The following is a 17802-nucleotide window of genomic DNA, read 5'->3' as shown; positions in this document are numbered from 1 at the left end:
TTTGTACAAATCTTTTTATGAATTATCAATTGCCAATTTTGAGCAGGCTGGGCTGCAATGCCACCTGGTGGCTCAGAAAAAATAACAGAATTCTGTTTGAACAGTGTTTAACAGCTTGGAAAGCAGGTAATATTCTATTAAAATACCAAACATGGCAACAATGTTTAAGTTAATAATTTGCATTTCTTAGCTAACAAGTCTTTTTTCATTCTGCTGCTCCTAGCGTGCAGTATTTTAAGTTTTTAAGTTCACATGTCAAGACCTAACCTCAGCTGGAATTTTACAATTGTTTTGAATTGCAAGTTGAACTTGCCGATGAGTATATTATACTGTAAACAGTTGTCCACATACACACAGAGTCTAATTTGCACGATTGATGCCAAAGTTGAATTTTTCCCCATTTGAGGAAAAATCAAATACCGCAGAAGTCTAAAAGGAAGGTTACTGAAATGCTTTGTAAAATTACACTGTATAATTAATTCCATAGTAAGAACATTTTTATGGTGTGTGTTGGTGACCTTTTATTACCATCAAGTTCACAATGCTGGTGGGCTGCCTTTTAATCCCTCCGCAGACAAAGGCCCTAAATAAACACAGATCCCTTCCTGGGAAAAAGTCCTCTCTGGTTAAATGGTAAGGAAATGAGTAAATCATTAGTAATCTTTAAAGCCAAAGCTATAAACTCAAGTTACCTTAAGTTAAAATGAAAGTGTCCTGCAAGAGTTTCAAAGTTCTGTCACAGATAGAAATCTCCAGCTCTTGACTCCAGACTAGGCGCCAGCTGATAAACAAACAATTTAAGTCAAGAGCTGGAGAATTCCCAGCTTTTTCATTTAATGGCTTTGGCCAAGAGTATTTATTGCCTCCAGTTTTATTCTCACTTAGCTCTAAGAGGAAATTTAAACTCATCATTATCTTAAAGCCCCATATGGGCCACAGTCAGCTCACCTGATAGAGCTCCTTTTACTCTGCATAAGTTCTACTCCCTGCTAGAAGTGATGTAATAGTGTAAACTAATTAAATGTAGTTTTAGGCTGACTTTTTAATAGGCTAAATAAATTCTGTTCAATATGGTTTATATTCCCACTTGGGGCACTAACAACTCCAAAAAGTTTAACTTTACAGTTTCCAGTCTAAACTACTAGTAGTTTACTCCATAATGGACAATTGAAATAAACAAACAAACAAACAGTCTCCAACAACAAAAGCATCCAACTGTTACAAGCAACTGTGTTGAAAATTCTTTGCCATAAACTGATTCATTGGCACCAAAGGGCACACAGAATTGTGAAAAAGCAGACTGCATTACAATTCCAATATTTCAAACAAAACATTTCAGGAATGCCAGAACATATATGTAATTAAAATCTGGTGTTTAGTACTCATTCTGGTTTTGTAATAGAATGAAAACAAGCAAACTTATGGAGCTGGGAATTAAATATTAACTAAACATCCGTGATTAAGCCAAGTTGTGGAATGCGGTCAGCAAGTCCAACACCAAAATATTTTATCCTAACTCAAAAGGAAGACAGCATCATCCTGTGCCTCAGATTCTGCCTTCCTCCTTTTTCTGTTCTAAAACTATATATTAGGAGGAGGTTAGAATTCTTTAAGAGATTCTAATGCTTATTTCACCTCAGATATTCTTAAATCCATCATGTTTTAGACTCAGCACTTGACACCTTATCCCAAGCATCTCCTCCTAAGAAAATGTATTTGTCACGTATATTAATAGTTTAGACTCTTTTAACTTAAGAAATAAATTTCATAAATGTTAGAGATGGAGAATTGTGCTTAGCAAAAAGTCTGACTACCATTCCTCAAGGGTTAATAGAACTCAAACTTGAAACCAGGAGGTTGTATTTCCCTCCCACCCAGCACCCTCCCCACAAAACACTTTCCTAACCTGACTTGGCTGAAAAAGCCAATTAATTGTTCCAGTGTCTGCCAAGACTTCTTATTCCTTTAAAAATGCGGATAGCGTTTGAGACAGCTGGCTATTCCAAACCCAGGTAACACCCCTAAATGTGGAAAGAATGAGGGAACATGAATTATGATCAGTATTTTAAATGGATTTGAAATGAAATAGATAGACAGATATCTTAAACCTACTGTATTTCCAGCATATATTATTTAAAAAGGAAAACACAGTGTCAAGATGTCTCTGCTGTTCCACTGAGTATATGGAAGCAGTTTAATGCAAATTGCATTAAAATACGTGGAACTAGTTTTCCTGTCTTTGTTAAGAACTGATAGTACAGATACTATGATGTCATGTAAAACATACACACATGCGAAGCAACCACCAAGTCACAGACAAGAATGTTTCTAAGCCTGAGACATTGCAATCCCTACAGAAATTGCTCATTTTAGGTCAAGTTAAGGTTATTGCAAGGCAGAGGAAAGAAACCCTATGACAGTTGTATGCCAAGTATCTGGCTTAGCATTGAGTGGAGAACCGCAATTAAATCCTTATTTACTCTTCTACATGAATAAGAGGTTTAAAATATGCTACAGTACTAGGGAAAGCAAGAAAAAAAATCCATAAAGCTCATTTTGCAACATCTCTGCTCATTAAGAAGTTCATACTACAGAACTGCTGCTGACTGAGCTGTACATGGAGTCAAAGTGAAGAGGAAGGAGAAAATGAAACATGAAACATTAACTGTTAATAACTAGAACACTAATTCATATAAAGTGATATTATTTTACTCTATCGCAATAAGTTACTCTTTTATAATATCTTATATTTTAGAAGGAGTAGCAGTTATTTATATTGTCTATAGCATTTCCACTATCATCAATTAAATACACCAGATATATTGTATGTCTATCCTCTCACTTCAGATTTAAGCCACTGGTTTTCTTTTTGGAAATAATCTCCCATTTGAGTTAAGAGGAATGGCTGAATGTGATGTATTTTGTGCACTTCTGAAAATCCTTCTACAGTACACTAAACCACAGGTAATGGTGAGCCAATCCTGACAGTTTCTACATTCTGGGAAAAATTACAGAAGTTTCCATGAGTATATGAAAATTAACACAAGAAAAGAAAATCAGAGACTGCTTTTTTGGGGAGCATGTTTATGTCTTTTTGGCCATTTTAGTTTGTTCACTTTTGTTTGGTTTTCAAGGAAAAGAAAAATGTTCAGAGCCTGTGTGCAACACTAACAAAGACGGTCTTCATGCCTGAACTGTGACTTCTCCAGCTTAATTCTCCCTCTTCCTAAGCTTAATTTCGATGCAGCTTAGTTAAATACATAAGAACTATGGAGTTCTATCTCATGATAGAGAGTATTTATTCATAGTGGCAATTAAATTTGTTGGCCCTCATAGGAACTATCTGATTAGGAAGGCAGAGTAATGATGGGCTGCACAAATTAGCTCCAGAGTTCTAAGGTATCCAAGTTGTATTGCCCTTATCCTGAGCTTGGGAAGTCCAGATCCAGTTGAAGCAGCACATGCAGGTGACCAAGAGCAGGTAGATACCTTCCTAGGGAGAGTTGTCAGTACAGATACACATTCTAATAATACTTGGCAAAGTCGCAAAGTACAGTGGTTTTAGCAACCTACACAAACAGTAAAAACTCTACAGTAAAGCCAGGCATCAATAAAAGAAACACACATTGCAGCTGCTTTTGCAACTGCAGTCTATGCCAGGAACTTCCAGACAAGTACCTTTCAGCTAATAAACCTTCTCCTGTTCTCTTTCCCTCCCACAATCCTGTGTATTTTGTCACTGAAAACCTGGGGCAAGAACTGGAATTTAGAAAAAGCATTTTATTTCATCAGCCAATGTAGAGGATACTCAAGTTGTTATAGAATAAAGTGACAGAGATTCAAGAATGCTCATTCCCAGCTGCAACCTCACGAGACCGAGCAGTATACCTACTAGAGTGGATGAAGGGAGGGGGAAAATGGACATTATTTCTGCTTCAATTAGAGAGTTAGGAAGCATTTAAAGTGAGTCAGCTGTTGTTGTGATGAAGAAACACAAATAGAGTGGCAATGAAACATAGCACCTTGCAAAGCCTAAATACATAGTTTTGCTTCAAGGTCATGTTTGCAGGAGACATTGTTTTGAAAATAACTATAAAATATTCTAATGCAATACTATCCCATTTCCAAGAAAGGCAGGAAGAAGTCATTGTGATGAGTTACATTTTAGCAAGGTTTAAATTATGTATCAGTAAGGTTAGATGCTGAAAATAGCAAACGACAAATCCTTGAACTTAAGTGACAGCAAATAATAAATCCTCTATGTTTAGGCTGGGATGAAGGGCATTTCCAAATAATTAAAACGACTAGCTTATAGCTGCACAAAAAGTCCAGCCAAATCATGCCCAGGATATCAGCTCTACATCGTGCTTTGAAACTCTTGAGTTTCAAAGATAGCAACTCAGTAGTATAAGACAGACAGATTACCCCCCAGACACTTAACAGACACTGAGGACACACCTCTTCAACCTGCACTAAATTCCTACTGAAATGGACAGACTTAAATAGATGCTTAAGTGTTATATGCTGAATTGGAGCTTTATAGATGTGCTCTATTAAGGTACTTCTAATGATTTTCTTTCATATGACTGCATATAGTTTACATTTTTTGATCCTTACCAATAAAGTGATACCAGTGAAATAAAGTGATACCAGTGAAAATACCAGTAAAATTAAAGTTTTGATAGTGATTAACTAATCATGTGTTTTGTGACATTTGCTATTTCTGTAAGCTTCTGTTTCCCGAATCCAAAGCTGAAAATAGCAGGTTTTAATATATACTAAAGTTTCAGACTTCAGTGCTTTTAAACGTTTATGTCAACAAACTAAAAATAAACTAATAAAATTTTAAATTAGTTGTCTCTAAAACATTCAAAATTTGGAATGTTTCATCTATGAATTCATTAACATTTGGAATTAAGGAAAAAAAGGCAAGATTGAGAAGACTTTCAAATGTTTCAAGCATTCAATAAGCTTTTGGTATCTACTGCCATAATTAATTACACTCCTGCTTCCCTTCTCCCTCTTGTTAATAAAGAGAAGACAAAACACAAAAAATGCGATTTTATTACTTGTTTGTTCAATCAGTAATCTGCATTAACTACCTGAAAAAAGAAGACGCCAAAATGATGAGTTCACAAGAAGCTGCCAAACCACATATCCTCTCCCCACTTTGTTTTCCATTGAGTATCTTTTTCTTGTGAGTAATTCAATAGCAAGGGGGGGGAAAAAAGCTATTGTACTTTACTGCTTCTTGCACAATGTGATGAAAGAACTGACTCAGAAACTTGTTTTCTATTTTCAGCTGTATTATTTGGTCTAATAAAAACTTCTGCCTCTCTGTACACAATTTCCCTTCTTTGTATTCTTAAACCACGATGTAAAAGAACACGTACTGTGCTACTATGACTAGTACTGAAGCATTATAGATATCTATTATTTGTGTGGCAAGAATTTAATTAGCATAATAATCCAGTGCTGTGGCAAGAATTTATGACTAAGAAAGAGCTGAAATTCCTCTGTGGTTCAGCATTCAGGAGCAAAGGAAAACTGCAACTCACACCACTTCTAGACTCCAAGGATTACTGCACCCAAGCAGTAATTTACACACATCCCACAAGAAATGGCAGAGCCATAGGAAATGCCACTCTTAACCACACAGAGTTACATTGGACTGACAACTGCATTCGGCCTGTCTTTTTCCAATTAAGCTCCATCTGTTCCTCGGTTGGACTGGTTGGCTTGAGGCCTCTCAACAGAGCATCCACTGCGTGTTATTGCATCTCCTTCCCAAAAACCTTTCGCTGCCAGAAGCCAGGGGATGCTTCCTCAAAGCATGTCACTGGGCAAGGGCAGGCGAGACGGGTGGGTGAGTGGGAGTGAATGTGTGGCACATGAGCACTGGGGGCAGCCTGAAAAAGCATGGGTTTAGTAACTTTGACACATCCAAGGAAGGGTTAAGTACCTACAAAATAAAATAAAAAGCACCATTTTTCTTTCATTATATAGTCTGACCAAAAAGCTTCTGAAACCAAAGTTAAATACTGTGCTCCTTTCCACTTCCCAACATACACACTCTAAAATAAATAATGGCCAAACTGATTTAAATGAAATTCTGTAGAAGAATTTGTGCTTGGATGAAAATAGCACATTTGAGCCTGAAGCAAAAGTACAACCGCCAAGTTATAAACCTCTCAAAGGGAAAGTTTATAATGGAAATGCCAACAGACCCTTAACTATAGTGGAGCTGTTAGGTGCCAACATATAAATAATTGTAGGTTTTGTGGTCACTTATGATAAATTAGATACAGTGCAAGTGGAAACAGTAGGGTTCTGATTCAGTAAACAGTAACGGCCAAGAGTGCATGTTTGGATTTTTAGACAAGTATAGCATAGATTTGATGCTGGCTCTGAAATGGAGTCTACAAGGGACGTTTGGACTTTTTAAAGTAGTAACCAAGCCATATTCTGAATTCTTGAGGGCTTGTAAAATAAAAACTCCTTAACAAGCTTTGCTGCCTACTGTTTCAATCTTCCAAGAATCCTTTAACCGAGTCACCAAAAAATGGCTCATTCAAGATTGGTATAATTGTCTACTAAGGAAAACAACCTAGTAAGTGCATGTAGTCACATTTAGTGTTAAGAATTGTTAAGCATACTAATACAGTGGGAAAAAAGTGCCAGTGACCAAACAGTAACAGATTAATCACCTCGTTCTTTATTATGTGTGCCAGTCACCGCACACATAGAAATGCCTTCCTATATTCCAGTTCATTATAGCACGGGAGTTATGTATTCCAGTGATCAGGTATGTTCACTCTGGCCCTGGGAGGCATCTATTGCAATATGTCACAGCAGTCAAGCCCCTCGCCTTAGCATGATGTACTGAGGCAGTGAGAGATGCCATTAGTGCTCTCTGTGGGAACTTCCATCTTGGACAGGGTGGGAGCCCTCGGAGGCAACCAGGATCCAGGCCAAGGCTGCTGAGAGGATGCTCCATCTCAGGAAACTCTCCTGCTTGCCAAATTCACATCAGCTTCTCATTTAGTGCTTCTGCTACTAAACCTTCCCACTGCCCCAGCATCACCCCTAGCTCCCCACTAATACAAATTATGAGTTATCTGCAGAAATAGGAAAGCTATACACACTCCTAGTTTACTCTAACTAGAGCTCTATTACTACAATGTTTCACATGCTGATAACACTACTGAAAATTCCTTTCTGCAATTGTCCTCCAACTTTTAAAGGAGAGAGGGAATCTCCATGCTTCCAGCATACACAACAAAAAAAACAAAAAGCATTTAGCTGTTCCCAAATACTTCTTTCAGACTACTAGAAATTGTAGCAATTTTGGGAAATAGTTTAATCAGAAAAATGCTGGACATCAGAAATCAACCAAGTTTGAAGAGCTATGTATGGTCATACACCTGTACAGATTATCTACAAGTTACTTTTATATTGATTTCTCAAAAGTCATGATTTTAAGCAAAACGAAGAAATCTAACACAAATGAAACATGGGTAGTACAAAGCCAATGTGACCTCTGTACTCCCACTGGCAAATACACTAAGAGCCACCAGCCACACATTCCCACTACACATTCCCAGAAAGCAAAGGAAACACAGATTGAAAACAAAATGATAGCAAAAATGTGCTGTTTCTGACTGCATATGGCTAAACTACATAGTTACTGAGTAACTAGGATCTTACACAGTTTGCAGTAACCCATATCAAATGAAGCAAATAGATAATATCTGCATGCAAGACAGTATTCTGGCCAATGACCTCAACTACACATTAAAAAAAAAAAATTAGTTTACCAACACTTAAACAACACAAAGGGATACTACAAAATCATTACATAGATTTATTTAAAATACATAAAGGTTTTAATAAAGCATTACACAGTGTTTCACGCTCCCCTCCCCATTTTACTGCAGAGAAATTTAACATTCTTCCACAGTGCAGAATAATTAAAATACAACTGCTTACAGAACCAGGAACAGAAACTGAAGGGTCAGCAGTAGGGTGACATTTCCATGCATTACACTGTTCCTGTCATGCCACTCTTTAACTCTTCTTATGAACAGATACAGGTTAAAGCTGTCTAAAGTCTAGAAAATTCCATGAGCTCTGTCCCAGCGAAAATACAGGAATGAACACGATAACTAAGTTTTAAGGGTTAAAGTTGTAGGTCAAATACAGTGCAGTAAGTAATTTTGTTTTCACTTCAGGTCCTATGTTGTGCTTGGCATGAAGAGAACTGTAGTTAAAAACTCTTTCTTCAGCTCTGGAACTGCATGACTCTTCCGTCCTCTGCATTTCACTGGATCGAAGCGGTGAGCCAACAGGACTAAACACTGTTGCACAAACTGAAAGGCGAACATTTAAATAGTTTCTATGCTCACAGCTGAATCCTATATGCTTATCAAGAGTAAAAGGCAATACTGTTTCCCTTATGCTTTTATTTAATAATATAAATAATTTTTTTTTAAAATGTGGTTGGAGGAGGAAAAATTAGGAAATCTTTACATTTCTATGAGCTCTCTGTGGATTAACCAGGAGCAGTCTTGCTAAGGACAAAAGCTCAGTCTATCTAATTGTCTCGCAACGAGCAAAACTGCAGTAAGTACTATGAACATGGAGTAATTTTCAGATATTAGTTTAATGCGCAGAGGAAACAGTGTTCAAACATCCTCCTCTTTTTTATTAACACAACTTAAGAGACTTGTCAAGACATACAGATGCCTTCCACTACAAGAGAACTTTCTGCAATGAACCAGTGACTTAGAGTGGTTCCAGATCATCATGTGATATCATCACACATAAATCCCATCCTTGCCAAACTCGTCACCCTGACTTTAAAAAGGAAACACAAGTAACCCAGGTTACTAGCCTCATCTAGATGGGGGTCAATAACAGATCAACTTTCATTCCTACTGATCCTGGATTCAGCCATCTAGGGGATCAACAAACAATTTACTTTCAAGGCTTGCACTACAAGAAAATGGCAGTTGTTCCTGCCTGCAAAGTTTCCCTCATTTGTTGTTTTGGTTTGATTTGGGTTTTTTAACTCCTTTAAAATTGTTGAAGTATTTAATGGGCCTACAAAGGAGTCTCCTTCAACACAGAGTAGTTTGCACAAACGTGTCCTAAGACTTTGGTTCAGGTACTTAGGATGTCAATGTTTCTTCTTGTGTCTAGAGTAAGATCTGCAGATCTCCCTTGCTGAATAAGAGACAAAATAAAACATGCAATTCTAAGTCTTCAGTGGCCAAATCCACTTAAATGAATCAGGTTTCTCTGGACTTTTTTTTTTTTAATAGGACTTGCATCTACAGTCTGGAAAAGTCTGTTTAAGTCAAGACTGAATTGCAAGTAAACCTGCTTTGCATTAAGATCCAGAATAAGTGCGTTTTCTCCTGTGGCACCTCCAATGCTTGTAGCTGGTGGGGGCGGTCCCCACATTGAATGCTGCCTTGCAGGCACAGTACACTCCCAGGTCTACTCTGTGCTGCACCTTCCAGTCTGTACTTGCTGCTCAGGTGTGCTGTGGTGCCAGGCTTGGTGCCACGCACGTGCCATCCACATTCAGCATAGTACAGAATTAGGAGTCGGGAGAAGTCAGGAGGTTATTAAGGTCCGGTGCTCATCATCTTCAGTGTCCCAAGCACAGGAGTCATGCTAGATTTTTCAGCTAAATGAAAAATACACACTTTGAACAAGATGCTCTGTTTAAAGAGCGAAAAGAGAGAAAAAACAGCCTGTGAACATTTAAACCAAAACAAACTTTGTAGAAAGCTTCAAAGTCATCATTGCATTCCAGAAACATTCCCAAACACCACCTGCAACTCTTTAACATTAAAAGTTCTCTCAATGAAGTAACTAAAAATTTAAAAATTAAATTAATTTTTATTCCCTGGGACTTACGGCAGGCTGAAATGTGTGGATGTTTCTTACTCTTTGTATCTCAGAACACTTGACAGGATGACACAGCTATTAGCATGAAAGTAACCACAAACAAACAGAGCCACTATTAGGAATGCAGGAACAGCTCATATACAGCCATGGATATTAGAACCAGTTTTACTAAGAAAAGGAATGTTGGCTCTAATTCTGCAGTTATCCCTTATTCTTTTTCAAAGAGTGCCACAGGGATTTTTAACTTCCATCTGGACAGTTTTCTGTTAACTGTTTTTGAACACCATGTGTGAGAACACAACAGAATTGTAGACATTAGAGATGGAAAAGACCTATTAGATCATCCTCCTGCCAGTTAAAGATTTTTCCCTCCAGAATAGTTCCAAGCACTTTGACCATTACCGTTTAAAGCATGTTGAGATACTTGGCTTCGACCATCTCCTTTGAAAAATTATTCCACAGTGTATGAAGAATGTTGTTAGGAAGTTTTTCCTGGTAGATGCAGCATGCATTTTTCTTTCCTTAATAATTTCCAGCCTATTATTCCTGGTTAGATCTCACTGGGCCAGCCTCAATAACTCATCTTTACACCTTCGAATAAATGGAGACAGATACGTCTCCCCACACATCGGTCACTAGTTGGCCAGACTATACGCAGTTTTATAGCCAAAATATTCACAACACTTTAATAAGATCAGTCATTCCACCCTTTTAGTCATTGCAGGAACAATTGTCTCCACCCCACTGAACACTTTTAGATGATACTCTCAACAAATCTGTTTATTCTTCCTTGCCTTCTGCTACCTTTTGCAGTCTTCATAAAATAGAACAAAAAGCATAACAGACTCACAGAAGAAAAATACACGTGCGAAGTCAGCAAATCAGTAAATGTACTATCTAACTCATTGCTGCTGCCAACATTGTGGTTTCTGCACAGGCTTTATATTTCCTCCCTCCCTAGTGTCAAAATACACATTTTGCCAATGTGTAACATTTTCAAGATCTCCATTCCTTTCCATCTTCTTTCCAACAAAAGAGGTCTATTAAACCAGACTTTTTTTGGACAAACATTATTAAATAATTTTAAACATAAGTTATTAGAAATTAGAAGCTTTTTATGCATCTTTGATTTCTACGTATTTCTTTGTCCTCATTTTGCTTCACCCAATCCTTCCCTTTTTTGTTATCAGTTACTTCTTTTTACCTCATCTAAAATTCAGAATAACTCAATAACATGTTTCATATACCTTTAACATGAAGTTTGTACATCTCAATTTCTCCTACCATCCTTAGATCACAAACTTCACAAAAAAAAATAATGTGATCAGATGCATTCAGCAAAAATGTAAACACAGAAATTAAGAAACATTTCAAGAAAGAAAACACTGGGCAAGACACGGAGCAACTGAGGAAGAGCAGCAGCGATGTGAAATTGCTATGCTTGGTACTAGGAGCACAGAGAACATTGTGGCCACTCTACACACACTCAGGCTTTAAAAGTAAAGCATAGAAGCATAAATTCAGAAATAACAATGGAGCAGATATTGCTACGCTTTTAGACCTTTTCCTCACCAACAAGAACACCTGCCCTTGAAGGGGATAAGTCAGAATTATTAGCACTAAATTAATTAACCTGGTTTGTCTTGACAGTGTTTCAAGGATCCTAACAGATACTCCATCACTGCATTAGCAAACCAAAAAGCCAAAGGCAAAAAAAAAATCTCTATATCACTGAATACAGGAAAATCCTTATTTCATGTCTTCTGTTAATTAAAAAGAGTACTTAATCTCTCAAATTAGAGATGTTCAATCAATCAACCAACTCTTCCACTCCTATAAAGTCATAAGATTGCATTTGTCTAAAAAATACATAAAGCTAAATAAACAAAGCAGATACAGCCTAGGAAAGCCAGCAAAAAAGTAGCTCTATGAAGACTCTCCAGTAGAAGAGAGGTCAATTAACCAGGTTTATTCTGGCAAACATATTGATCATGCTTTGTTATTACAATAGAACTTACAAGCTAAGAGATGCAACATTTGAATAACTCATTTTTTATTATTTAGTCTAGTCTTCCAAATCATCTTTGAAAGCATTAGTGTGCACAGACACAGTCTTAACACCTCTGCAAGGTCCTCTCCTCTTCTTCCCTTGGAAAACATACTGCATCAAACCTTCAATATACAAGTAACAGAAACATGTTCACCAATTATTCTGTTTGGCCTGCTTCATCTCTGCTCTCAGTCTGGTCATGCCATTGAAATACATTCTCTCATTCTCCTCTCCAGTTTTGAGAGAGTGACCTTTTTATTTATTTATTTTTTTTTTAAAGCTGCAACCATGACATATATTGCTTTTTGAAAGGACATAAAAGAAAAGATCTTCACAGTATTTCTAAACATTCTTAGCTCCACGTTAAGTACAGACTTGGCCATACATGGAATAAGTCTGCAATTCACTCTTCGAGGGCTCACATTTTACTCCATTACCAGAGAGCTGAAGTCTCAATTTGTTGTGTTACCACTGATATTCTTTCCATCCCTTAACAGTTAGCTTGAGTTTATGGAAGTAGTACTATAAGATGAAACAGTTTGAAATGACAGCTGGAATAGAAACTCCAACCTTTTCTAACCAGCTCCAGCCCATGGTTCCTACAAAAAAAAAAAAGTTTTATTCCACTGTTTATTACCATTTTAGCATGACTACAGTTCTCTACATGGCAGCTCTTATTAACAATTAACAGTCTGACTTTTTTGTTGATGACTATCTTGGCTAAAGTAGATTGTGAGGGAAAAGATCTACCCATGTTTCATTATCTGACCTAAAGAACAATACTTACAAGAGAACTGAAAACAGTTTATGCATAATTCCAAAGCCAGAAAAACAAATCAAGCTGTCACATCTTTTCGTGAAGTTCCAGCAGAATGCAGTACAACATATTTAAAGTAAAAGAGGAGTTGAAATAATTTCAAGAGTTACTGGAAGGGAAAAAGTTCAAAAGGTAATATCTGAACACTAACAATGCCTACAATGAAGAAAGCACCACATCAGAAATAAGGAAAATACTTCACCTACTGTACTTCAGAAAATGCATATTTTGTATACTGAATTAAAAAGAGAGAAATGTTACAGTAGCATCAGTGACATTACTGCTAAAGTTTGCTCTGGACTGCAAGCTGAGAATCTGCATAATACTTTCAGTGAAATCTGTGGGAGGACAAACTTGACACAATTCTTAAAGGCTAAATTTAGATTCCTTACTCAGCCAGTAGTGTCTTCAGTGCCAACAGAAGTCAGTTTTAAATATGCTTCTGTGATAATGTGTGCTTTAAAAGCCTTCTATACATACAAAGAATCAGCATCCAGTCTTCGCAAGAAGATAAATTTACTCCTCTAGAACTAAAAAAGTATATATATATTAAATAATCACAGATTTTGAAGATGTTTTCTCATTTGTCCCACACAAAGCTCACAAAGAAGGGCAGCACTGGGAACTGTGGCACAGCTTTCTCATGCAGACCTGCAAGAGATCCTAATCCCAGAGTCAAGTGATTGCTCTCTCTAGACAGCATTAGCAGCATAATCTGCATGCAACTACTGGGATGAGAAGTATTTTCTGAAGTCAGTTAATAAATAATAACACTATAGTAACTTGGTGCATCAACTTCTACTTAATGGGTCCTGACTGTGAGCTGCAAGTAAACACTGTAGGCCGATCATATGAAGATGACACTACTACATTGGCACACAGGCCTATCTGAAAAAGACCAAGAGAGAGAATCTTTTGGGGGTAAGGCTGCAAACAAGCCACTAAAATCTGGCACTAACGCTAGGCCTTAAAATGATACTTAATTTGCAATGTCAAGACGGGATTAAAATCATCACTATTTCTCCATAAGACTTACAGACAAAGTAATTTTCAAAATACTATTTAGTTTGTGAAATAACATGTTCACAGTGTAAATAAACATTAATGTCCATCAGACAACACCCAAATACCTAAAAACACAAGCGGAATTGTCTGCCAAAACCAGCTGGTAAACAGACAGGTCTAAAGAGCGCGGTTGGGGCCTGCTGCTATCTCCTCCTCCTCGCTGCCTCCCACAGACGCCCTCCCTCCCTCACGCTCCTGCCAAGCCCATTGCCTTGCACAGCAACACAATAATGCCTGCCAATTTCTAGAGAGCTGAGCATATTTCTCCATTTAGTGTTTTGTCTAAAGGCCAACGATGCAGTCAGGACTTACAAAAATACCCCAAAGACTTGATGTGTTAGGTCTTGAAATATTAGAAGAACAAAGCATAACATTAAAGCTTTTTTTAAACATAACTTCTCCACATTTTTAGCAGCTGCCCACTTTAAACATGGTTTGTACAGAGCGCTCCTTGGCATTCACAAACACAGTATGTACTAGAAAGCTAAGCATCAATTCTTTCCCCCTCCTTCAGAATATCACTCAACCAGTAACAGACACTAAACAGCAAATAATTTGTATTTAGATAAACCACTAACATCAAAACCAACATTTGTATTCAGCCTAGTCAACTGTATGGTATCATATTAACCCAGTATCGGCATTACTATTAAGGAATATATCAAGGAAAAAGACCTGCAAAACAGCTAGGGTTGTTTTGGAATTAAACTTTTCTTTTTTTTTTTTTTTTTTTCTTTGCATAGTCAGCCTCAAAGCAAAAACTTACAGGTAAAAACAAATTTCAGATGTTTCCAAAAGGTAAAGAATTCCCTCAGGTAAACATATCTGGGGCAAAGGGATTGAAGACAACCACTTTAGGCAGGGGTCTCAAATTCATTTTAACCGGGGCGGGGGGGCACATCAGCCTCGCAGTTGCCTCCAAAGGGCCGAAAGTAATTTTAGGACTGTATAAATTTAGGAGCAGTTACATTGATACAGTCCTGATGTGGCCCCCGGTGAAAATGAATTTGACACCCCTGACATAAGAGATGTCAGAATTGCCCAACAGATAGGTAGAAGGCCATGCTATGTTCAGAAAAGGATCAGGTACATATATAATCCACCCACAATAGACTTTTTTCCTGTGTTTTTTATTTCCAGGCTGACAAGTTCTCTAACTTTATAAAACAAAGACTAATATTTTGGCTGGGAAGCAACAATTTTGTCTTCCCCATTATATTCTTCAATATCACCTACCTGGGTTTTCCTACTTTGTTTTCACATTAGAATTTGGATGAAAATTTTGGCATCTGGTGTGTGCCAAATACTGCCTTAGTTTTCAGTTGAAAATTAAAAAGATGGTTAGTTTTTGCTCCTCACTTACATTTATTTTCATTATCTGAAATTCCGGCTATGATCTTTCTAGTTTGTGCATCATATCTTTGACAAACTCTGTAAGGTCAAATTCTTTTCTATCCTTTCAATTTTTATTCTCTTTCAGGTATAACTCTCTGAACTGTCTCATTAAAGACAGGAAAATAAAGAATTCTCATGATGCCACTTACATTAATTTTTAGAGTGGATTGTAAAAAATTAGGTTTTCTCACCTTCCAGTCCTAGGGGTTTTAGAGAAGAATTCAGTAATAACAGCAATCAGCTATGGTTTTGTTTCAAAACCTCAATTTTATGCTTCTGCTTTCCTCTGTCCATAAAACGGAAGACTTCTCTGCTCTATACTATTTTTTACAAGCAATTAAATCAAGATCAATAGTTTGCAACTTCAAGAATACACAAATATCACCCACATTCTTCCAACTGCTATAAAACCAGAGGAAAGCTCTGTTTTTTCTTGACAACAAATTTCTTTCTTCCCTATTCCTTCTCTCCTTTTTAATTAATTAAAAAGTAGCAGAACTGCTTAATGTTCAACAGTCTTTCCTTAACAAAAAAAACCCAAAACAACAACACAAAAACAAACAACAAAACAAAACAGATGGAGACAGAAGAGATATGATTACCTGTATAAAAATACAATTTTCTTTCAGAAGTTAAATTAAAAGGACCACTGTACCATATCACATGAAAGCTTGGTTTCTCCAGGTCTAACACAAAAGAATAATCCTATACTCTAAAAATATACCTAAAATAACATACATTTCTTTAATGTAATGGAACAAAACAAACAAACAAAAAAAATACTGTACATACAGCAAAGAAAAGCAACGTGTACCAACAAGGGCACAAATTGGTGGCTGAGACTGGAAAGAGAGACATGTCCAGTATGAGCCAAATGTTAATGTTAATGAAGACTTACCTCCAGAAACTGGGGCATCCATAAAAACAGCTCCCATTTTTTCAACGGCTTTGGCTAATTCTTTTGAAACTGCAGGGTCTATAGTACTGGAATCTATTAGCAATGAACCTTTCTTCACTTTCCTAAAATAAAGATTAATTAGTAAGTATTTGTTGCATGAAACATCTGCAACTATTGCCATGGTACTGACTTTCCTCAGCATGATAAATGTACAAGCACTTCTTGGTACACTAATAAACACAAAGTTTTAAACTATTGAGCAAGATCTGCTCAGTATGTGTACTTCTGGGTATGCATACTCCACAATTTTGAGTAAGTCAAAACAGAATAAAACCTGAACACAAGAAAGGATGGTCTTCTTACACAGTATCATTAAAAAATAAAACAAAAAAAAAACCAAAAAGGGTGCATTAGAAAACCTTCCACCAGGCAAGCTTGAGCAGTATATCATATGCAGATCATCTAAGATCTGTTCTAAGCAACTGAATTAAATGTTGATATGGCCTAAAGTTTCATATATAACGATACGATTTTCTTTCTATATAGATATGGAATATTTCAAGTTCTTATCAGAATAGCCTGACTGAATTTTTAATCATTGCTACAGTTTATTCTACATAAAGATCATAACTAACACCATAAAAGCTCACTGCAGACTTAGAGCAAAGCATGGAAAAAAATGCTAAGTTTTCCCATTGTGAGCTAGTAAATTTAGGCAGAAAAATTGTATCCCAGACTGTAGAACACAAAAAGTTGTATATGTGTTTAAAAAAAAAAAAGGTAATTAAATTTTTTTATGAACTCAACAATAAAGAAAATCTATTATGTTATTATATTTTTATCTCTCTTTCCATTCAAATGCACCATGACTTATTGTCCACCGGAGGAGCAAACACCAAAAAATTAAACAACATAATTTTTCAGTCATAAAAAGATGAATAATTTAAAGCTACACCTGACATATGAAGAGCCTCTGTGCACCTTGCATGCTATTGGAAGTACATTGAATTTCACTGAATCAAATTATCTAGATAGCTGGAAGTAGTCTCTTGATATATATATATATACAGTTGTGGACCACACTGTAGTTCCCGACTCAAACAGCACTATGTAACCTAGAATTGGTCCTTTTTCACAGAAGGGATGAGTTGGTGCAACTAGGTGACAGACAGCCCTACATCATCTCTCCTTACGCTCAGGACAAGGAGCAGTGGCACAGGTTCCTTGGTAACACACCAAAATGACTAAGCTAACCCTTAAACACTCCAGAGTATCAATGTTTTCTTCAGTAAACCTTAAAAAGCTTCAGAAAATGACCAAAGTCAAAGCAGTGACCAAGGACCAGGTGATTCAGAGTGACAGTTAACCACTACTGTCAAATTACCCTTCCTTCTTTTGAACAAGGAGGTTGCAAACTGCAGCAATACAGGACTGCTCACCATATCCTCTGCTCCCCCGCAGGATTTTCCACATCTAGGTACTCAAAAGATTAACTGGCTGTATTATATCAGTTAAGCACTGGCGATCGGTCTTCAAAGCACTGCCATCCTGGATCCAGTTCTCCCACAGCTGTTTGCCCAGCTTTGTGGGACTGATCCAATTACCCTTCTTCCCTGGAGGGTCTAAGCTGCTCAGTCCTGCTTTGTGGGGAATTAAACC

At 37.0% G+C, this 17802-nt stretch overlaps 1 protein-coding gene across 1 annotated transcript in view; it reads right to left on the bottom strand.

Moving 5' to 3' along the window:
• Window positions 1–17802, bottom strand: part of HIBADH (3-hydroxyisobutyrate dehydrogenase) — an 82470-nt gene that overhangs the window by 50672 nt on the left and 13996 nt on the right. Inside the window, exon 4 of the mRNA XM_065831384.2 lies at window positions 16144–16265. Within this exon, the coding sequence (XP_065687456.1) occupies window positions 16144–16265 (122 nt within the window). The remainder of the gene's footprint in view (window positions 1–16143; window positions 16266–17802) is intronic.

Source organism: Patagioenas fasciata, chromosome 2 (genome assembly GCF_037038585.1).
Source record: "Patagioenas fasciata isolate bPatFas1 chromosome 2, bPatFas1.hap1, whole genome shotgun sequence".
Taxonomy (NCBI): Eukaryota; Metazoa; Chordata; class Aves; order Columbiformes; family Columbidae; genus Patagioenas; species Patagioenas fasciata.
Note: the sequence above shows the minus strand (reverse complement) of the source record. Positions and strands in the feature narration are given on the sequence as shown.